Source organism: Onychostoma macrolepis, chromosome 22 (assembly GCF_012432095.1).
Source record: "Onychostoma macrolepis isolate SWU-2019 chromosome 22, ASM1243209v1, whole genome shotgun sequence".
Lineage (NCBI taxonomy): Eukaryota > Metazoa > Chordata > Actinopteri > Cypriniformes > Cyprinidae > Onychostoma > Onychostoma macrolepis.
In genome coordinates this window covers 25,920,114-25,943,829 of record NC_081176.1, presented here as the reverse complement: position 1 = coordinate 25,943,829, position 23,716 = coordinate 25,920,114, and the positions used below count along the sequence as shown (strand labels likewise).

The 23,716-nt window shown below is 36.0% G+C and overlaps 1 protein-coding gene across 3 annotated transcripts in view; it reads right to left on the bottom strand.

The window, feature by feature from the left end:
* Positions 1-6,281: 6,281 nt before the first annotated feature.
* senp7b (SUMO specific peptidase 7b) overlaps positions 6,282-23,716 on the bottom strand; it is a 47,925-nt gene continuing 30,490 nt past the window's right edge. For 2 of the 3 annotated variants that reach the window (XM_058760461.1, XM_058760463.1), the window contains exons 13-22: positions 18,822-18,916; positions 15,666-15,782; positions 15,465-15,584; positions 14,979-15,071; positions 12,932-13,068; positions 9,733-9,797; positions 9,539-9,582; positions 9,301-9,369; positions 9,025-9,175; positions 6,282-6,591 (exon numbers count right to left, since the gene is read on the bottom strand). In XM_058760461.1, the coding sequence (XP_058616444.1) occupies positions 6,445-6,591; positions 9,025-9,175; positions 9,301-9,369; positions 9,539-9,582; positions 9,733-9,797; positions 12,932-13,068; positions 14,979-15,071; positions 15,465-15,584; positions 15,666-15,782; positions 18,822-18,916 (1,038 nt within the window). In that variant the 3' untranslated portion in view covers positions 6,282-6,444. The remainder of the gene's footprint in view (positions 6,592-9,024; positions 9,176-9,300; positions 9,370-9,538; positions 9,583-9,732; positions 9,798-12,931; positions 13,069-14,978; positions 15,072-15,464; positions 15,585-15,665; positions 15,783-18,821; positions 18,917-23,716) is intronic. The other variant, XM_058760462.1, reaches the window with a different exon arrangement.

Here is a 23,716-nt window from a genome sequence, read left to right as displayed (position 1 = left end):
GCCTGTTGTTGATAAATACCAGTGGTGACATGTTACAAATTGATTGATCAATTGTCCCAATGTTTACTAAGCCATGGTCTTTTTACCAGTGCAGGGACTCCTGTGCACGATCTAGTGATTCACTACCTAGGGAACTGACTGAGACATACCCTGCTTTGATAACGGCTTGTGAAAGGATTCAGTTTTTTATTCTCATTTGGAACGACGAATTCCCCTTCATTCACGAGAACAGAAAAGCCTTTTGGAATTAGCCCCTTTTGAAAACGCAAGATTTCAGCTGATTGTTAGTCACGTTTAATGTCGTCTTTTAACTTCACTGGAAAATTGCAAAAGTTTACATACGCAAGAACCCATTCAACACGCCCATGTTAACTTCAAATAAGCGCATTACTATGGTTTACATTACACGTTTTGTCGTATAAAGCATGGCTTATAAAAGAGGAAGCGATTAAAAGCGCGAGCTCTTCATGCCATCTTTTCACTTCACGGAAACACAAAAATACCATACAGCACACCAGTTTGCAGTTTAGCACATTGAAAATAGTAATATATGCCATAGTTGGTAAGGTGTTGCTCAACAGCTCTGCATGTTCTGACCAAGATGTTCCGAGTTGCTAGGGTGTTCTGAGAGACAGATAGACAGACAAGACAAGATTTCTTTTTGGAAGTGTGAATGTTAAAAGCGCCAGATGGTTCAGACACTGAGCTGACGGACTCTGGTGTAAATCCGTTGAGTTTGATGGTAAAGGGTGTTTGACGGGAAGCAGGCGGTGGGTGTGATAAATCAAATCCTGTGTGACAGGATCTTTTTTACTTCTTCCACCTTTCATTATTTCACTCGTCCTACTAACAATGCCCAAAATGCATTTCTAAATTCTTCACCAATATGATAGTTTTGGTGATACCATAACACTGTTAAAAACAATATTATATGATACATTTTTAAATGCATGATAAAAAAATAAAAATAAAATAAACTGTTTCTAAAATGGTTTCATGTGACATTTACGATTTTTTAAAAAATGATGATGATGATGATGATGATGATGATGATTAAGCCGAACAGTAATTCTGGTAATAGACATTATGACAATAGTCACCAGTCCACTTATCACAACTCCTGACTTCAGCAGGAAGTTGTGTAAGCGTTTAGGTAACTTTGGCTTCACCTGTGTATCAGTTGGTGTCCTGAATTAAAATAGCTTGGAGAAAGACAAAGGAAGGGTTGGAGCAGGTCATCATGGCAGCACTCCAACACCTTGACCTATTGAATTCAGACAGACCTATTTATAAAACAAACGAACCTTGGACTTTCTTTGTCTGCAACACTATGTCGAGTACAAAGGACAAAGTTAGCGCCAGACAGTGACAGTGATATTTCAAGAAGGTTTAATGGTTAGACTTTAGTTATTGGATAAAAATGGTAAGTCGTTGGATGCTCGCCTGGCAGAGATCTGGGCGACTATCCAGACAGTCAGATAAGCATTTAATCTTCAGTCACTTCCATTCACATTTACTGTACTTGGTTGATATGATTTAGCAGAAAGCCACTTAAAGTTCATATGCACTTCTTAAAGAAAGAGTTCACCCACAATATATATATGCATTTTAACCCATTAAAGTGCACACATGCAGCAGTGAACACAACTCACACACAAACCGTGAACACACCCAGAGCAGTGGGCAGCCATTTGCCGCAGCACCAACTGGAGCAGTTTGGGGTTCGGTGTCTTGCTCAAGGGCACCTCAGTGGTATTGAGGGCGCTGGTCATTCACTCCCCCAACTACAATCCCTGCTGGTACTGAGACTCGAACCCATAAGTGTATATATATATATATATATATATATATAAAAAATATTATAGTCCTGTGGTGAGTTCCTAGGACAGAACCAGAAATGGGGTCAAAAGCAGGGTTGAGGGGTGTGTGCGCAAGATCTCCTCTTTTCAGAGGCTAATTCAGGTTTAATCTCAGAGTCTAGTCCAGATTGACTAATCTAGGGCCGTATAGTGTAAAGTTGGAGCAGTGGGCCTGACATCGGCTCAATCAGGCTACTTCCATTGTCAGATGTGATTAGAGGAAAACCCAACACTGATCCTAAATCCCACCGCAGCACCCCAGTCAGGCCAGGAGTTTAAGGCCAACTCTAACATGGGAGGCTCAGTACTTCGATTAATAAACACAAATCATATACTGGATAGAGCAGGTGTCTAATGAAACTTTTATTTTTTGAAATGAGAAATTTCAAACCAATTTGAATGAAAAGTGCATTAAAAGAAATAATAATAATAATAATTCGCTCTGTGATTAAAAAAAGAAAATAATGGAAAAACAATGGACATTTTAAGACAAGCAAAAAAAGATATGGCAAGTGGCCATTCTTGTACAAGTACAGCAATCTCTTAATTTTCCTTGAGGAATCCTTCACTATCCTCAAGAATAATCTTCCACTTGAATTAGTGAGAGAAAGAGTGGACAACCAGCAGCGGCTGCTTAAATCCCATTCCCATACAAACAACACCCATCTGCTCCGGGAACAACACACGCCTGCTCTCCTCCAAATCCCAGTCCGTTCATGAAGAACATTACTCCTCAATGAACGACCAGCTTCATATATAGCAATGATATTTTTAGTAAAAATTATTCTGTGATAAATTTATGAAATAGATGGTCAAATTTCACCATAAAATCAACATGAAAAAAATGATATTCTAAAGAGATATTTTGAAGAAAATCTTGACGATCAAGCACATTTTCGGTCAAATATGCTTATATACATATATAGTGGGTACGGAAAGTATTCAGACCCTCTTAAATTTTTCACTCTTTGTTATATTGCAGCCATTTGCTAAAATCATTTAAGTTCATTTTTTTTTTCCTAATTAATGTACACACAGCACCCCATATTGACAGAAAAACACAGAATTGTTGACAGTTTTGCAGATTTATTAAAAAAGAAAAACTAAGATATCACATGGTCCTAAGTATTCAGACCCTTTGCTCAGTATTTAGTAGAAGCACCCTTTTGATCGAATACAGCCATGAGTCTTTTTGGGAAAGTTTTTCACACCTGGATTTGGGGATCCTCTGCCATTCCTCCTTGCAGATCCTCTCCAGTTCTGTCAGGTTGGATGGTAAACGCAGGACAGCCATTTTAGGTCTCTCCAGAGATGCTCAATTGGGTTTAAGTCAGGGCTCTGGCTGGGCCATTCAAGAACAGTCACGGAGTTGTTGTGAAGCCACTCCATTATTTTAGCTGTGTGCTTAGGATCATTGTCTTGTTGGAAGGTAAGCCTTCGGCCCAGTCTGAGGTCCTGAGCACTCTGGAGAAGGTTTTCGTCCAGGATATCCCTGTGCTTGGCCGCATTCATCTTTCCCTCGATTGCAACCAGTCGTCCTGTCCCTGCAGCTGAAAAACACCCCCACAGCATGATGCTGCCACCACCATGCTTCACTGTTGGGACTGTATTGGACAGGTGATGAGCAGTGCCTGGTTTTCTCCACACGTACCGCTTAGAACTTTTTGGCCTTAATTCCATCTTGGTCTCATCAGACCAGAGAATCTTATTCAGGTGTTTTTTTTAGCAAACTCCATGCGGGCTTTCATGTGTCTTGCACTGAGGAGAGGTTTCTGTCGGGCCACTCTGCCATAAAGCCCCGACTGGTGGAGGGCTGCAGTGATGGTTGACTTTCTACAACTTTCTCCCATCTCCCGACTGCATCTCTGGAGCTCAGCCACAGTGATCTTTGGGTTCTTCTTTACCTCTCTCACCAAGGCTCTTCTCCCCCGATAGCTCAGTTTGGCCGGACGGCCAGCTCTAGGAAGGGTTCTGGTCGTCCCAAACATCGTCCATTTAAGGATTATGGAGGCCACTGTGTTCTTAGGAACCTTAAGTGCAGCAGAAATTTTTTTTTTACGTTTTTTGTAACCTTGGCCAGATCTGTGCCTTGCCACAATTCTGTCTCTGAGCTCTTCAGGCAGTTCCTTTGACCTCATGATTCTCATTTGCTCTGACATGCACTGTGAGCTGTAAGGTCTTATATAGACAGGTGTGTGGCTTTCCTAATCAAGTCCAATCAGTATAATCAAACACAGCTGGACTCAAATGAAGGTGTAGAACCATCTCAAGGATGATCAGAAGAAATGGACAGCACCTGAGTTAAATATATGAGTGTCACAGCAAAGGGTCTGAATACTTAGGACCATGTGATATTTCAGTTTTTTTTTTTTTTTTTTAATAAATCTGCAAAAATGTCAACAATTCTGCGTTTTTCTGTCAATATGGGGTGCTGTGTGTACATTAATTAGGAAAAAAAATGAACTTAAATGATTTTAGCAAATGGCTGCAATATAACAAAGAGTGAAGAATTTAAGGGGGTCTGAATACTTTCCGTACCCACTGTGTGTATATATATATATATATTTCTTTAGTCCTCTGAAAGACCCACAAATTGCACAGTTAGAAAAGCATTTCCATTTACCGCTAAATACTTAATTCTTCACTGTCATGCATCCAATTAATACACATCTAGATGTATAATTATTTTCCTTGGAAGAAAAATGCACACGAAAAACTAATCAGCACTGGCCATCAAACCTTCTTTTCCAACAAAATACTTAAAGTAGCCCAGCAGGGGCTGATAATGCCTGTACAGTCAAAGTGAACTTTAATTTCTTTAAAAACTTTCATTTCTTTTCATCCCTCTCCATTTTTAAAGTTTTCCATTAATGAAAAGCATTTTAAATATATGCCAGGTATTGGTTAAATAAAGTTTATGAAGTTTATTATTATTTTAGTAGGTAGTGAGGGGTCCAGCTGAGCTCCGGCCAACTCATACAAACACAAGTGAAAGCGGGCTGATGCTTTGTTTCAGTTTCATCACAAACGCTCCTGTTTTTGTGTGCCTCTGGAAAAAGGGCTGCTTTTATGTTTTTTTTTTTTTTTTCTTTAATGCAGCAAATAAGTGCATTATGGGGATTCCAGTACTGCTTGAACTCTCAGGAACACAATGCTTGTTTGTAGTGATGGCACTATTGCTTCCAGCTGTGGCTGTCAGTGATATATTTACATGAATGATATTCAGTCACTCACTCCCTATAACAGGGTTCCTCAAATCTTACCCTGGAGGTCCAATCCACTGCAGAGTTTAGCTCCAACGCTGATCAAACTCACCTGTCTGTGATTTTCTAATGATCCTGAAGACATTGATTAGCATGCTCAGGTGTGTTTGATTAGGGTTACAGCTAAACTCTGCAGGAAAGTGGATCTCGAGGTCCAGATTTGAGGAGCCCTTTTTATTTAAGATCATTAAAAATGTGCTGTTAAAAATGTAATTGATTTTATATATAAAACAAAATATATGAACCAATACATTTTTAATAATTTACTACCATTGTGTGAATAAAATGTAATCATGTAATCCATAAAAAAGTAACTGTATTCTGATTATGAACATTATAAAAAATGATAATTACAAATACTTAATTTTTGGAATTTGATGATGTAATCTAGATCACATCTAATCATTTACTACCCAGAAGCTTGTTTCCACCACAGAATTAAAAAAAGAGAAAAAAAAGAAGGGCATTACACTCTCACAATTTGGATTTTTTCCCCACAATTGAGAGATTAAAAAAAAAAAAAAAAAATCAGAATTGTGAAATAATACTGCAAGACACAATACATTTCCAATTTCCACAAGAAAATTCCAACTTCTGCAATTCTGTGAAAAGTCTGAATTGTGAGAAAAAAACTTGCAATTGTGAGAAAAAAAGGCAGATTTGTGAGATATGAACTCAGTATTTAAGATACATAAATTCTCAATTCTGAGAAGAAATGTCCGAATTATGAGATAAAAACTCGCAATTGCGAGATAAGTCTGAACTGTGCAATAAAAACTTGCAATTGCGAGAAAAATCTGATTTTGAGATACAAACTCAGTATTTCAAGATACATAAATTCCCAATTCTGAAGAAATGTCAGAATCATGAGATAAAAACTCGCAAATGTGAGAAAAAAGGCAGATTTATGAGATGTTAACTCAGTAAAGTGAGATATACAAATTCCCAATTTTATAAAAATTCTGAATTGAGATAAAAACTTGAAAACATAGCACTGAACTAAGAGATAAAAACTTTATCTTTTATGGTCAGCAATTGCGAAACAAAAAGCCTGAATATATCAAAATTCCAAGTCAATTTAAAATATTCAGCTCTTTTTTTTTTTATTTAAATAACCTACATGTTTGTGTGGAAATTAATAAAACAGATGAAATTGAAGTCACATTTAAAAGGCATTTTAATACAAATAAATACAAAGTTAAATTATAAATATATCCTTTATCTGTTAATCAGTACAAAAAAAATAAAATAAAACAGGACAAGAAAAACAAAACAAAAGGCCCTAATTATTAGTTTAGTAACAGGACATGTTCCGTCTGTTTTTATTTGGCGCTCTGCTCAGCCCCGCCCCCCTGTCTCCGGTACAGCAGCAGCACCAGCTCCCGTAGCTCCTCCCTCTTCCTGCGCACCTGATTCCTCGGAAACCAATGCTCCAGTCGCAGCGGGAGATCAAAGTGCACCACTGGATTCTGAGCGGAGAAACCACAAAGAAGCGCTGAGTGGAAGTTTAACGAATCAAGGACAAATCTACAACTACGTAAAACTACCGTTTAGACTGAAAATACCAACACTATAATTACACAACATTACAAAGATTGCATACTATTTCATTTGCATATATGCATATGTGAAAAAAAATGAAAAGCACTGTTGACTGTTGAAAGTCGAAGTAAAAAAAAAGTAAAAAAAAATGAAATGCACTTAGTCCTGCATGTCTGCATGAGACCCAGACTGCGATAAATAGTAGCAGAAAAATAAAAAAGCAAATTAAGTTAAATTACGTTCACTAAACAAATGAAGTTTAAAGAGCTTTATTTTTCTATTTCTTTTTTTCTTTTTAAATAATATTGCACTTTTTAACACCGTCTGAAAGACTTTCTTGACTGTTGTCATTTTATAGGACTACTGTTCTCATGTGAGACTTGATTCTTCCTCAGTTATTTTTCTTTATTATTTTAAAAAGTATATTTTTTGTTGTGAATGTCCCAGATGGGGTAGAGGATGTGCACATTTCAGATAAATGTTTGTTATATGCTTTGGATGCATTTGTGAGTTCCGGTGTTTAGTTTCTGAATGAATCCGCATTTTGAACGAATCATGTGAACAAATGATTCAAAGTCCCATTCATAAAGAGAGCCATTTACTTAATTCCTGAATGAATCAGCCGTTTGAACGAATCGAATGAAGACATTTACCGCCACATGCTGACAGATTTAGTTTCTAATTTAGAGTATTATTTCATGAAAAAAAAAAATATATATAAATGAAAGGGATAGGCCCCAAAACATAAAATTCTGTCATCTTTTACTCACCCTCATGTCATTTCAAACCTTTCTTTTGTGGAACATAAAGGAAGGTATTTTGAAGACTAGTAACAAAGCTGTTTTGGTTACCAATTACTTTCATTGTATGAACAAAAAATACTGAGATGTTTCTCAAATTCTTTAATCTTCAAATTCTTATGATCTTCTTTTATATTCCATAGTTTATGTTAGGCCGTTGTAGCTTAAATGCTAATGTATAATAAATTTTATGTTGAATCAAATACATTTTTTCTTTCTAAAGCTACTATTTGTAATGTCTACTTGATACTTTCTCATTTAACACAAAAATAGCTTTAAATAATCTTTTGTGGGTATTTTCACAGTCAAATTGATTTTGCGATTAATTGGATTAATTAATTGACACATCATGTAATTAATTAGATTAAAAATCTTAAATCGACTGACAGCCCTAATATATATATATTGATATGCTATCAAATATGTGACCCTGGACCACAAAACCAGTCTTAAGTCGCTGGGATATATTTATAGCAATAGCCAAAAATACACTGTATGGGTAAAAATTATAGATTTTTCTTTCATGCCAAAAATCACTAGGATATTAAGTAAAGATCATGTTCCATGAAGATATTTTATATATTTCCTACCGTAAACATATCAAAACTTTTACATTTTTGATTAGTAATATGCATTGCTAAGAACTTCATTTGGACAACTTTAAAGGCGATTTTCTCAGTATTTAGATTTTTTGCACCCTCAGATTCCAGATTTTCAAATAGTTGCATCTCGGCCAAATATTGTCCGATCCTAACAAACCATACATCAATGGAAAGATTATTCAATTTCGAAAAATTGACACTAATGACTGGTTTTGTGGTCCAGGGTCACATATATTAAATATAAATGTAATATATATTTCATACAGTACACACAGATATGGAGAGAGAGAAATTAAACAAAATATAATTGTTTAAATTAATTTATGATATACATTAAAGAAATTGATGAATATAATAAATTCTTTACATTTTTAATTTTAATTTTTTTAAATAATATATTTTAATATATATATAGGATTGGTTTTCTCTAGCCTGTTATCAAAAATCTTTTTTTGGGGTTATTTTTCAGTTAATGTTGTATAAAATATCATTATATATAATACTGTTAATATAATCCAACATTCAATAAATTCATATAAATATTTAATATATATGTGTAAAATATTAAATATATAATATATTTGAATATTTATTTAATATATATAAAAAAATATAAAACAATTTCAATTATATTCTTTTGTTTGTCCCAAAACCTCCATACCAGCTGACTTCATACTTGAAAGTATGTAGTTGACCATTTCTAGTTGTACTTTAATACAAACCAGGATTCGCTGCAATACAAACAGGTGTAACTCGAGTTCCTGAGATCCCAATCTATTACTGAAATTACTGAAAATCCCACTGAACGGCAGACCACGAAATGTCAGCTAACTTGGATGACTAACGTTTCTGACATTTACCACTGAGGAAACCAAAAATCTCTGACCTGGAACAAAATGCACCATTAAGAGGTATCAGGACAAAGCCAGAATTCTGCTCTAAACCCAGTCTGTAGTACCTGCAGAAAGCTCTCGACATACTGCAGCAGGTACAGGCCACAGTCGCTACTGTTGTCCTGCAGCGGGACCCTGCACAGACTCCCGCTTATGCTTTCACGGGTAAAAGCTCGAGCGCTTCCTTTCCGAACCTCCCATTCCACCTGCAGATACCTGCGGGATGAGGTGACATTTCAGGAATGTTCTCAGAGTTCAGCATGAAGCCACATTTAGTTCTCTGATATGATCGAACGCAATAAAACATCAATCCAAATAACAGGATTGCGTGAATGACTCACTCGCGTAACAGCGTGTAGATCCGCTGGTAGTATGACAGCTTCAGAGAGTTCATGACCAGAATACAGGGCCTGAGGGCGAACCAGGGAAAGAGACTGATTACTGGATCAGAAACCAATCACTCATATACAGAGCTGTGAAAAAGTATTTGCCCCCATGATATTCTCTATGGAGGTTGCACATTTGTAATACTGATGTTGTTGGTTTTAAGATGAAGATGAAGAGATTGAATATTGGTACCTCCTGCAGACGGTCTCTCTTGTGCAGCTGTGTACTGTGCAATCCTAAAAACACACAAGAGCCATCAGACTCCTTCATGACATATTATTGTACATAAAAACTCAAAACATGCACGGACGTTTAAAATGAATACTAACGATACCTGATGATAATCACTGATATTAGTATTTAAACTGTGTGTGTAGGGAGATTACCGGTAGGTTGTGAGGTCTTGGCTCACTGGGTTTCAATCTGTTTCCTTTTGGTTGCTGTGAACTGTCTAGAAATACAGAAAAGAAACATTCTCAAATAACTTTTTTATTTTATTATTTATTTTTTTTTACATTATTTATCCTTTTTGGTTTTCTTTTTAAAAATTGGCGTTCCTTTACAATAAAGACGAAACAACTGTTCTTTGGAGAGACAACTATTAGATGCGATTCAAAAATATTATATAACAAATTAAATTTGGCATAAAAAAATATAATAATTTCCAATAACAATTAATTAGAAAAAATGGCAGTCTAATATTGTGTAATTTTTATAGAATTCAATGTAAACGATTTTTGTAAACATTAAAACATTCTCCATATTTTACATGGAACCCCTGCACGGTTTTCCTTAAAATTGTGACCTAAGAACATCTGAAAAAAACCCATAAATAAATAAATATATATAATGTAATATAATATAATATAATACACACACATATATATTATGTATTATATATATACACACATACAGTCATGGCCAAAAATATCGGCACCCTTGGTAAATATGATCAAAGGCGGCTGTGAAAATTTATCTGCATTGTTAATCCTTTTGAACTTTTATTTAAAAAAAAAAAAAATAATAAATAAATAAATAAAATAAAAAATAAAAATCACAAAAATCTAACCTTTCACTGGATAATAAGAATTCAAAATGGGGGGGGGGATCATTATGAAATAAATGCTTTTCTCAAATACACGTTGGACACAATTATTGGCACCCCTAGAAATTCTTATGAATAAAATATTTCTGAAATATATTCCCATTCATATTCACAATTTTGAGCACCCCAGGGTGATTATGAACGTGAAATTATCCAGCCATGGCTTCCTGTTTCACCTAAATAAATAGGAGGGAAAACAAAGCCCAAATTCCCTTAATCATCCATCACAATGAGAAAAACCAAAGCATATATTTCGGTAACACTTTACAATAAGGTGTCATTTGTTAACATTAGTTAATGTATTAACTAACATGAACAAACAATGAACAATGCATTTATTACTCTATTTATTAATCTTTGTTAATGTTAGTTAATGAAAATACAGTTGTTCATTGTTTATTCATGTTAGTTCACAGTGCATTAACTAATGTTAACAAACACAACTTGTGATTTTAATAATGCATTAGTAAATGCTGAAATGAACATTAACTAAGATTAATAAATGCTGTAGAAGTTTTGTTCCTTCTTAGTTCATGTTTACTAATGTTGTTAACTAATGAACCTTATTGTAAAGTGTTACCTATATTTCTGATGTGCAGCAAAAGATAATTGAGCTTCACAAAGTAGTGAAGTGGCTTTAAGGAAAGAGCTAGATCAGTGAAAATTCCCATTTCCACCATCAGGGCAATAATTAAGAATTTCCAATCAACATAAAATGTTATGAAACTGCCTGGAAGAGGATGTGTGTCTATATCGTCCCAATGCACGGTGAGAAGGAGAGTTTGAGTGGCTAAAGACTCTCCAAGGACCACAGCTGGAGAACTGCAGAAAATAGTTGAGTCTCGGGGCCAGAAAACCTTAAAAAAAAAATTGTCAAACAGCACCTACATCACCACATGCTGTTTGGGAGGATTTCAAGAAAAATTCTCATCGCTCATCCAAAAACAAACTCCAGCATATTCAGTTATCAGACACGACTGGAACGTCAAATGGGATTGCAATGAACTGTCGTGGGCCTATATTTCTGCTGGAGGTCCTGGACATCTTGTTTAGACACACGGCATCATGGATTCTATCAAATACCAACAGATAAAAAAAATCAATAAGTGACTGACTCTGTTAGAAATCTTACAATGGGTCATGTTTGGATCTTCCAACAGTACAATAATCCAAACACAAACCTCAAAAACAACACAAAAATGGGTCACTGAGCACAAAACCAAGCTTCTGCTGGCCATTCCAGTCCTCTGACCTGAACCCTGTAGAAAATGAGTGAACTGAAGAGAAGAAGCACCAACATGGAGCTGTGAATCTAAAGGGTCTGGAGTGATTCTGGATGAAGGAATGGTCTCTGATCTCTTGTCAGGTGTTCTCTAACCTCATCAGGCATTATAGGAGAAAATTTAGAGCTGTTAAACTGGCAAATGGAGGTTTCAAAAAGTATTGAATAAAAGGGTGCCGTTAATTGCGGCCAATGTGTATTAGAGAAAAACATTTATTTCATAATGATATTTCTCCCCCATTTTAAATTCTTATTATCCAATGAAAGGTTAGATTTTTGTGAACTTTTTAAATAAAAGATAAAAAGGATTAACAATGCAGATTAATTTTCACAGTATATAAAATACACACACACATATACACATATACTGTATACATATACACACATATATGCATACATACACACATATATATTAGTGCTGGGCAACGATTAATCTAGATTAATCTCATCCAAAATAAAAGTTTTTCTGTACATAATATATGTGTGTGTATTGTGTATATTTATTATGTATATATGAATACACACCCATGTATGTACATATTTAAGAAAAATGTGTTATGTTTATATATTAAACATTTATATATCATATAAATTATATTAATATAAATATATACATGTAAATATTTTCAAAATATATACTGTATGTGTGTGTCTTTATATACACATAATAAATATTCAAAGTACACACAGATATATTATATAAACAAAAACTTTTATTTTGGATGAGATTAATCTAGATTAATCGTTGCCCAGCACTAATATATATATATATATATATATATATATATATATATATATATATAAATGAATTATTAAAAATAAAATAACACTTTATAAATAAAATAAAAATTGTGAGATTTATAAACTAAAACACTTTAAAAATAAAATAAAATTTGTGTATTTATATGCAGTGTTATTTTAGAATCACTGATATACTATTATAGTTTTTGTAAATATTTTTTATTTTTATTTTCTGTTTACACTTTAATTTTAAAGTTTTAGTAATTTTTACCCAATTTATTTTTTCAATATGTCTATTTCAAGTTAAACTAAACAAATCAGAAATTTTGCTTTGACAACTAGCTGAAATGTTTATATATATTTAATTATAATTCATGTTTATTTCATTTCAAGTAACACAAATGTTTTGTTATGGTTTTAGTTTACTATAATAACTCTGTTGATGTGCGTATGCTACCTCTTTGACAATCCCCTGCAGAGCTCGCTTTAGCTGTCTGACTCTTATCCTGGGACACAGGGCCTTTGTTCCTCCATGGGACACACTCAGGCCGTTCCAGACCGGGAAAACAGATCACCACGAGGTACCAGTGAGCCCTGGACCGAGAGCAAACAGATCAGGAAACAAAGCAGGAGAGGAAGTGGAAGTCAGTGATCTGTGATAAAGCCTTGTTTCCATTGCAGAAAACACCCTGTAGCAGCAGGACAGGATGATACTGCTAAATAGCAACTTTCTGAACATAATAAATATGCTTTTTCTCCGAAAAGGCTAAAGAATGATATTTATTTAAATCTAATTTATTTCAAAGATTAAATAAGGATGTTTTCTTCAGACTCTTCCACAAACATTTCCAAGTGATGATACAAAATAGCCAAACAAATTCATTAGAATGTAACTGATTCATGGAAACTTACCAACTTAACTAAAGACTGCGGATCTAATTTAATAATACACTTACACTGGCCAAATAAAAGTGCACTAATACAAATGTTGCTTAAAATCATAATCACCAGCAACATCATCGTAAAAATACTTTATCACCAAATCCTAGCACAAGATCTGCTAATCCCTGAACTGGGACGATGGACATTCCCAAGTTTGTGACTCATCTGTGCTATGTCGTACTGTGCGCAAGAGTGTGCATGTCCAAGTACAGTGTGTGTCCTGCGTGGCAATTTGCTTTTATGGGAACATGGAGTACCACACCGGAATTGCCTGTTCTCTCGCAGTTTGGCAATACAGACTTGTTGCTGTGATTTATCCTCTTGTTCATAAAGCTCAATCCAACATGCTCTGTTGTCCTCATATATCAAACATCTTCACAGGCCTTCAACATGCATCCTGGCTTTTTAACAAAAGAACATCCTGTAAAGTGTGTTTGAGATGTTGTAACGAGGCTTTTCGAAGCCCTCTGACGTCAAAAGTGCACATTTGGTCTCATTTTCATTGTTGAAAGCTTGATCTGTTCCAAATGGTGATGCTCCTGAAATACTGATTATAAATAAACAAACTAGCATTCAAACAATTTTTTTGAAAGAAATTAATACTTTGATTCAGCAAGGATGCATTAAATTGATCAATGTTACACAATATGTGATCCTGGACCACAAAACCAGTCTTAAGTCACTGGGGTATTTTTGTAGCAATAGCCAAAAATACATTGTATGGGTCAAAATTATCAATTTTTCTTTTATGCCAAAAATCATTAGGATATTAAGTAAAGATCATGTTCCATGAAGATATTTTGTAAATTTCTTACTGTAAATGTATAAAAACTTCATTTTTGATTAGTAATATGCGTTGCTAAGAACTTCATTTGGACAACCTTTAAAGGCGATTTTCTCAATATTTTGATTTTTTTTGCACCCTCAGATTCCAGATTTTCAAATAATTTTCAAACCATACATCAATGGAAAGCCTATTTATTCAGCTTTCAGATGATGTATAAATCTGAATTTCGAAAAAATTGACACTTAAGGTTTTGTGGTCCAGGGTCACATATTTGTTCCATATAAATGCTGTTTAATGCTTTGAATATATGAAGGAATCCTAAATGTCTCAACAGAAATATTAAGCAGAACAGAACTGTTTTTGATATTGATAATACTGAGAAATCAGCATATTAGAATGATTTCTGAAGGATCATGTGACACTGAAGACTGGAGTAATGATGCTGAAAATTCACCTTTGCATCACAGAAATAAATGACGTTTTAAAATATATTCAGACAGAAAACAGGTATTTTAAATTGTAATATTATATCACAATATTTCTGTTTTTACTGTATTTTTAATTCAATAGATGCAGCCTTGGTGAGACTTTAAACAATCTTACCAAGTGTGTACTTCATTCCATATTATAAAAAAATATATATAATAATAATTAAATTATAAATAGTAATAAAATAATTAAAAGTTAATAATAATTAAAAATCATATTTTATCCAATCATTAGTGTCTATCTGAATTATGCATGTGTTTGTTTTAAATTTAAATTCCCCACTTACTCCTGATTTACAGGTATAAAAAGGTAGTCTTTGCTAAAGATGTCCACGTGACGGGTCCACGTTCTCACTCTTTGATGTCGTCTGTATGGGGCTCTGAAGAAAAACACCACACACTCATTCACATCAGCAAGAAACATACAAATTAGCAAACACTTAGAGTTACATTAAAGGAATAATTCACCCAAAAATCACCCACTCTCTCGTGAACATGAGTTTTTATGATGGATGGATGCACTTTTGTGGGCTTCAAAATATTGACCCCCATTCACTGCCATTATAAAGCTTGGAAGAGCCAGGATATTTTTTTATATAACTCCAATTGTATTTGTCTGAAAGAAGAAAGTCATATACATCTAGGATAGCTTAAGGGTGAATAAATTATGGGGAATTTTTCAGTTTTGGGTGAACTATTCCTTTAACTTGCATTTTTGGGTGTACTGTCTCTTTAAATACTGTATAAACACACTATAAAAGGTGATTTCTTACGTGGTGCCACTGTCTTCAGGGCAGCTAGTGTTTTTCCGAGTTAGTTGCTTGTAGAAGAAGCTGCTGAAGATGTGAGATCTTTCGGCCACATCTTTGTCGGCTCTTTCCAACAGAAGGTACCTGAAGGGAGTATTTAATATTAGGGAAAATATCAGATCTAATTTTACAAGCTGAAACCCTCATAAGTACCGTCAGACTCACTTGAGGTAGAAGTCGATGATGACGTCGTTGAGAAACTCGCCATCCTTGAGGCACTCCAGGTCCTCGGTTGTCACGGTAATGCCGCCCTTGGAGGGGGGAGGTGGGTACTGGATCAGCCTGGTGGAAAAAGTTCAAACAAGCTCCTCATAGAAAATGTAACTTCAGCTTCCAAAAATACAATCCTCTGCGCTAATCATGACATATCAATATTGACTTACAAATTAAATCTAAATTTCACTGCCTTTATGGAAACTTCAACAACTTGATGGAAAGTTAGTGGTATGGAAACCTCTCAGAAGGGCCAGGGAACGTCAACGTTTGGGTTCCAACTACTGAGCTTATGGCTTAATCATTGCCTTCAAAGAAGAAATTAAAGGTGAAGTGTGTCATTTCTGCACCTCTAGTGGCACCAAACTGAATTGCAAAAATAATGGCAAGTATAAAAACAAGTTTTCTGTCTTCAATGGTGCAAAAGACATAGCATATATATGAATACGTATAAAAAAATGTCTTTGAAACACAAAAAAGTTATTTGAACTGTATTATCTGTTATTTGACTGATTTAAATCCTTAAGTTTATTATATAAGGGCATTAAGTGGTCCACAAAAATGTCAGAAAAAAGGTAATATTTTTAGAATTTTACATAATTACGGTTGCATTCCACCTTCTAAAGACTGGTTTTGTTGTTTTATTTGTTATATCTATAATATTTCTTTTGACTTTAGTGCACTTTTTAGTTCTGTAAAGAAAAGAATAGAGTGATGGTGGGATGACATTTTTGTAGAGCATTTTAGCACTTCTGATTCCATCATCCTGAAATTAATGTTTTTCTGAATGGGTAAGACCTTTGTTCATCTTCAGAACACACATATATATACACATGCATACACATTCTACTGGTGAAACATTTTTATTATATACGTGATATATAAATATACGTGAATAAGTGTAGGACTAAATCTGGTAAAATGTTACACATTGCTCTTTGTAGTGTTCTAAAATGCATTAATGAAAAAACAAGCAAATGTGTTTATATATAAATATATACTATAAAATTAAAATACATTTCTTTTAAATGTATAGCACAGTTAATGAAGGCAGCAACATATGATAGATAGGACAGAACAAGAAAGACTATTAATAATCTTTCATTGCGCAGAAAAGTATTATAATATGAAAGGCTCCAATACAGAGCAGCACAAAGCGCTTACGCACATCCCGTGCGCAGAATGATGCACTTGAAACAACACTGAGATGGCGCGCAGGCTGCGCAGCCCTCTGATTCCACATAGAAAAGTTCAAAGAACAAAGGGAAGAGATATTGATGCGTAGTGTATTAAATCTGTGCGATACTTTCTTGAGCCTTTTCTTTTAACAGTTTTAAACCTCAGTTTCTGTGCACTCTTGAAGAGAGTTTCATCGTTTTGACTGTAGTAACAGAACGTGACACGCAGTTTGAATGCTGAATGGAGGATGATTTTACCGTATTTTTTTTACCGTATCGGAGCCGATACCGATCCTGAGTATCAGATCGATGCATCCCTAGTTTTAGACAGTATATTGCCTGTTTTTGCTCAATTTCGACTATAAAAATAATTCCAAACACTATTTTGCATCTCTGAGCAACATGACGGTTTCGTTCCCGATTTAAATGATTTGTTCAATTGCAATGACTCACTTATTAACAGTGACTTGCTGCCACCTGCTGGCGGTTTTAATTTGAATGAATGAATGAATGAGGCATTTTATTTAATTTCACATTTAAAGTATGTTTTAATTATTATTATTTTTATTTTTATTAATTTCAAACATCAGTTGTCAACGTTTAAGGTTTAAAATATGAAAACGTTATTTATGCATTTGTAACTGCAGGTTAAAGGTGCTGTATGTAGGATTTTGACTCTACTAAAGCATAAAAATACCATAATATGTTTGCAGATATTTAAGAAACATGCTAAATTAACATACTTGTTTATCTGAAAAACAATGCTACAGTCAGTTATTCTTCTTTGAAAATGTGCATTCCGGCCCGGAATGTCTGTGTTTGTTATGGTTTGTGAAACCTGCCCACTGCCAGTTTACCCAATTGAATTTCGGCACCGCGGGTTGCCAGTTGGTGGAAAACACAGCGTATTTAATTGTATTCAGCCTCATGTGCGCTCGTTCCTGTTGGTGTCGTTAATCTGGCAACCTGCGTGTGCGTCAAGTCTGAGGAGGAGGGGCCGGGTGAAAAAAACGTCTCCAATATTTTGAATTTGAACTGCAATACCTATTTCAACCACTCGGTGTCAATCCTACATACAGCACCTTTAAAGCATCACATGTCTCTCTGAGCTGCAATAAACAGTGTGTGAAAGCATCTAAATGCCATTCCGATGCAGCTTCTGTGTTTCCTCTGCACTGGAAAGATGAATTGTCTCAATACTGACTTAATTTGCTTGGTAACAGCCCAAATGTCTTACTGACTTATTAAAGACTCAAAAGGTGATTTTTAGAAGAAAATAAATAAATAATGGCTTTATAAAAGGTAAAATATGCCCATAAAAAGGTAAAAATCAATTTAAACTTATTGGAAAAGATTAATAGGCTACATCAGCTGGAATACTTCAAACCAGAGCTATTTCTATTTTATATGCTGCTAAGACGATGGGTCAAGCATAGCTCCATCATTGTTCAAAGTAAAATTTAGCATTAATAAATTTAAAAAATAAAAATAAAAATAAACAATTGCCAAAGAAATTGCAGAAAGAAATGCCAGAGAACTAAACCTTGAACAGGTCATGCTGAAGTGATTTACTCGCTTGTATTTAGGCTTCAAAAATTCATAAAAGTTGTGTTATTTTGTGAAGATTATCATGATGAACGCAACATGTAAGAATCATAAACTTTTGTCAGTCACACTGCTTATTTTCTGCAATAATACAAAGGCCAATGGAAAAATCCAACTGGGTTTTTGTTGAAGGAAGCAGCGTGATGTCAACTACTGGGTTGGACTACAAAAATAAGTCATCACTGCAGCACTCTCTCTCACATTTTTATAATTTTTAAACATTTTCAATGAACCTGAATGCATGAAAATATATAGCTCCCTATTTACCATATTTCAGGTGTCATCATATTTGGGGCCACTTGGCATGAAACATCAAATCCAGTACCTGCGTGGTGAGCTCTGTTGCCGGCTGTGGCTCCGGAGGGGTCTTCTGACTGTTGGCTCTCTCAGCCAGCTGCTGGTCCCACTTGTGTTCTCCTGCTGGGGAAAAGTGAATCAGGTCAGATCGGAATCGAAACAGCTGGAGATACTCCAACTCCCTGTGGTTGGACTATCCGAACATATTGACCTTCTCATTGGCTAGGAGAAGGTCAACAGCTTTGGATACTCGGATGGTTTTCATTCAAGCGTACAAATTACATTTGATTTTGTTCAAAATAGGATTGTAAATATAGGTTGGGAAAAATGTAAAGAGAGCAAACATGATGGACTCAAAGTGCCAGTAGACTTGAGGGCGATATGGGTTCAGAAGGAAAATGAAAAGTGAGAAGAGCGACGCCATGTGCTGCCTGTTTAGGGCGACTAACCGGGCTCCATCGCTGTTGAGCGCTGAGCCAGCTCGTAAAACGCAAGAAAAGAAAGAAAGGAGAACGCGTCTGAGGTGGCCTACTTCCATTGCTGCCAGCTGGCACCATTGAAACCGAAAAAGAAAGAAACGTGTCACGCCCCAAGAGTCCTGACGCCCACACGCAGATGTTGCCCCAAAAAAGACCCACAAACGTACTAAAGTTGTAGGACCCCCAAAATGCAGCAGCTATGAACCCCCGCCCACGTCATAAAGCCTCTGGAGAGAGTGACACAACGGCCACTTCCACAGAACCCGAGAGAGAGGGAACCGCTCAGCTACTATCCGTAAAGGCAGCCAAGTTTCCTTCTCTGTCCCATATCTACACACCAGCACAGCCTCCATGGACCATGGCTAACCTCACTCCTGCTCTTATATTGGGCCGTATAATTCCACTGGTGCCTCTATCACGCCTGCACTCAAATTCCTGCCAATATCTGGCCAACCCATTGAACACTGAAAGAGGAAGCGATGGAGAGGGGCAAATGAATGGCTGGATGTATAGAAGGACAAATGAATGTCCAGATAGACAAAGGAATGACGGTTGGACAGATGAATGGACAGATAGACAAAGGAATGAAGGAAAGATGGATGGATAAAGAAATTAAGGATGGATGGATGGACGGACAAAGGAATAAACAATATATGGATGAATGACTGAATGAATGAATGAATGATTTAATGGACAAAATAGATTAAAGATTTAAGAAAAAAAATAGATGAAAGAAAGTGAAGGATGGACAGAAAAAAGGAACAGATGGATGGAATGATGGATAAACAAAAAGACAGAAATTGGATGGATGGAAGAATTAATGATGGATGGATGGATGGATGGGTAGATGGATGATAAGAGAGACTGAAGAATGAATGAAAGGATGAAAAAATGAAGGATGTACTGAAGGACAGATGAATGGAGAGACAAAGGAATGGATGGAAGGACTGACAAAGAGAAAAGAATAGGTGGATGGACAGACAAAGAGATGGAAAGATGGAATAACGGACAAAGGAATAGGTAGATGGACAATGAAATCAATGTACGAATGGACAAAGAATGGATGGAAAAAAAACTGGATGGATGGACAAAGGAATGATCGATGTATGGATGAATGACTGAACGAATCAAAGGACAAAATAATGAATTAAAGATTAAAGAAACTAAAAAAAATATGATAGGATTAAAGAAACTGAAGGATGGACAGAAAAAAGGAGTAGATGGATGGACTGATGGATAAACAAAAAGATAGACAAATAAATTGGATAGATGGAAGAATTAATGAAAGAATGATAGGATGAAACTGACGAATGAATGAAAGGATGAAAGGAATGAAGGATGTACTGAAGGACAGGACTGAATGGCCATACCAAGGAATGGATGGAAGAACAAACAGATGAGGTGGATTTATGGACAAAAGAATGAATGGATGGACAGACAAATAGATGGAGTAAGAGAAATTGATGGAAATAGATGGAAAGATGGAAGGACAGATAAATGAATAGGTAGGTAGACAATGCAATCAATGGACAGACGGACAAAAATTGATGGATGGAAGGAAGGAAGGATGAATGAATGAATGCCTGGATGGATGGACAAAAGAACAGATGATGGACAAAAGAATGAAAGTAGATGAAAGAAGGGTTAAGTTCACCCAAAAATGAAAATTTTGTCATTAATTACTCACCCTCATGTCGTTTCAAATCCGTAAGACCTTCGTTCATCTTCGGAACACAAATTAAGATATTTTTGATGGAATCTGAGAGCTCTCGGACCCTCCCATAGACATCAATACAACTGAAATGTTCCCAAGTCCAGCAACATAGCAAAGAGATCGGTAAAATAATCCATGTGACATCAGGGGTTCAACTGTAATTTTACGAAGCTACGAGAAGACTTTTTGTGCGCAAAAGTAAAAAATAAATAAATAACGACTTTATTCAACAATTCGTCTCCTCCGTGTCACCCTAGCGCCATTTTGGAGAGTATCCACTGGATGTAAACAGTGTATACTGTTCTGTGTCAGCTGCGTCACGCCAGATATGTTTCCTACGTTGTTGTGATTTGATCGGAACGAAAACAACATATCCGTGTGATGCAGCTGACAGAACAGCATACATTGTTTACGTTCAGTGGATACTCTCCAAAATGGCACCAGGGTGACACGGAGGAGACGAATTCTTGAATAAAATCTTTTTTTTTTTTTCTTTTGCGCACAAAAAGTATTCTCGTAGCTTCGTAAAATTACGGTTGAACCAGTGATGTCACATAGATTATTTTACCGATCTCCTTGCTACGTTTCTGGACTTGGGAACATTTCAGTTGTATTGCTGTCTATGGGAGAGTCAGACAGCTCTCAGATTCCATCAAAAATATCTTAATTTGTGTTCCAAAGATGAATGAAGGTCTTATGGGTTTGAAACATATGGGTTTGAAATTACATTAGGGTGAGTAATTAATGACATAATTTTCATTTTTGGGTGAACTAACCCTTTAATGGTGTGTTCCTACTAAACACAAAGCAAATATTTGCATCACGTCACTTGCTCTAGATTACCCGTGGGATGTTACTCGTGCAAATAAAAAGAGGCGCACACAACTCTGTGAATTTCACCGTCATTCTCCAGGAACTGCGCTTGGATGACAGCCGCCTGCGAATTTTCATGCAAATTTTCTGCTCGAGTTGAAATTTTTCAACTTGTGCGGAAGACGTGATTGAGGCGAATATAGTGTATAATTTGCGTTGCCCAGCGCGAATTCGCCTCTACTCTATTCACATCTTTGCATTGACCTTGAATGTAATCCACTCGCGCAAATAATTACATTTGCCTTTTGTGTGAACACACCATATGAATAGATTAAATAATGAAAGAACCTGAAGGATGGATGGACAGTAAAATAAATAGATGGAAGGACAGGCAGAGAAATGCATAGATGGATGGATGTACAACCCGAATTCCGGAAATGTTGGGACGGTTTTTAAATTTGAATAAAATGAAAACAAAAACACTTTCAAATCACATAAACCAATATTTTATTCACAATAGAACATAGAGAACATAAATGTTTAAACTGAGAAATTGTACACTTTTTTGCCACTAAATGAGCTCATTTAAAATTTTACAGGTCTTCAAAAAGTTGGCACAGGGGCAACAAAGGGCTGCAAAAGCAAGCAATTTTGAAAAGATTCAGCTGGGAGAACATCTAGCAACTAATTAAGTTAATTGACATCAGGTCTAGCTATAAAAGGGATGTCTTAGAGAGGCAGAGTCTCTCAGAAGTAAAGATGGGCAGAGGCTCTCCAATCTGTGAAAGTGTGCATAAAAAGATTGTGGAATACTGCAAAAACAACGTTCCTCAACGTCAAATTGCAAAGGCTTTGCAAATCTCATCATCTACAGTGCATAACATCATCAAAAGATTCAGAGAAACTGGAGAAATCTCTGTGCGTAAGGGACAAGGCCGAAGACCTTTGTTGGATGTCCGTGGTCTTCGGGCCCTCAGCCGACACTGCATCACTCATCGGCATGATTCTGTCATTGACATTACTAAATGGGCCCGGGAATACTTCCAGAAACCACTGTCGGTAAACACAATCCGCTGTGCCATCTGCAGATGCCTACTAAAGCTCTATCATGCAAAAAGGAAGCCATATGTGAACATGGTCCAGAAGTGCCGTCGTGTCCTGTGGGCCAAGGCTCATTTAAAATGGACTGTTTCAAAGTGGAAAAATGTTCTATGGTCAGACGAGTCCAAATTTGACATTCTTGTTGGAAATCACGGACACCGTGTCCTCCGGGCTAAAGAGGAGTGAGACCTTCCAGCGTGTTATCAGCATTCAGTTCAAAAGCTAGCATCTCTGATGGTATGGGGGTGCATAAGTGCATACAGTATGGGCAGCTTGCATGTTTTGGAAGGCACTATGAATGCAGAAAGGTATATAAAGGTTTTAGAGCAACATATGCTCCCCTCCAGAGGACATGCATTTCAGCAGGACAATGCAAAACCACATATTGCAGCTATTACAACAGCAAGACTTCGTAGTAGAAGAGTCCGGGTGCTGAATTGGCCTTCCTGCAGTCCAGATCTTTCAGCTATAGAGAACACTTGGTGCATCATCAAACGAAAAATACGTCAAAGACGACCACGAACTCTTCAGCAGCTAGAGAGCAAGAATGGGACCAAATTCCAACACCAAAACTCCAGAAACTCATAACCTCAATGCCCAGACGCAGGGTTTACCATATGTTGATTTATTTGTGGTGGGCCACCACAATATCCACATCAACCGCCACAAATACCTACCGCCCCCTGCCATCAGCTCCCGCGTCTCACACACACGAGCGCCATTTGCACAATATTTAGCAACTTTCAGACCCTTTTAGCGGCTTTTTTCCATAAAAGGTACACACTGACAAACCTAGCGACTTTTTTGAAAAAAAAA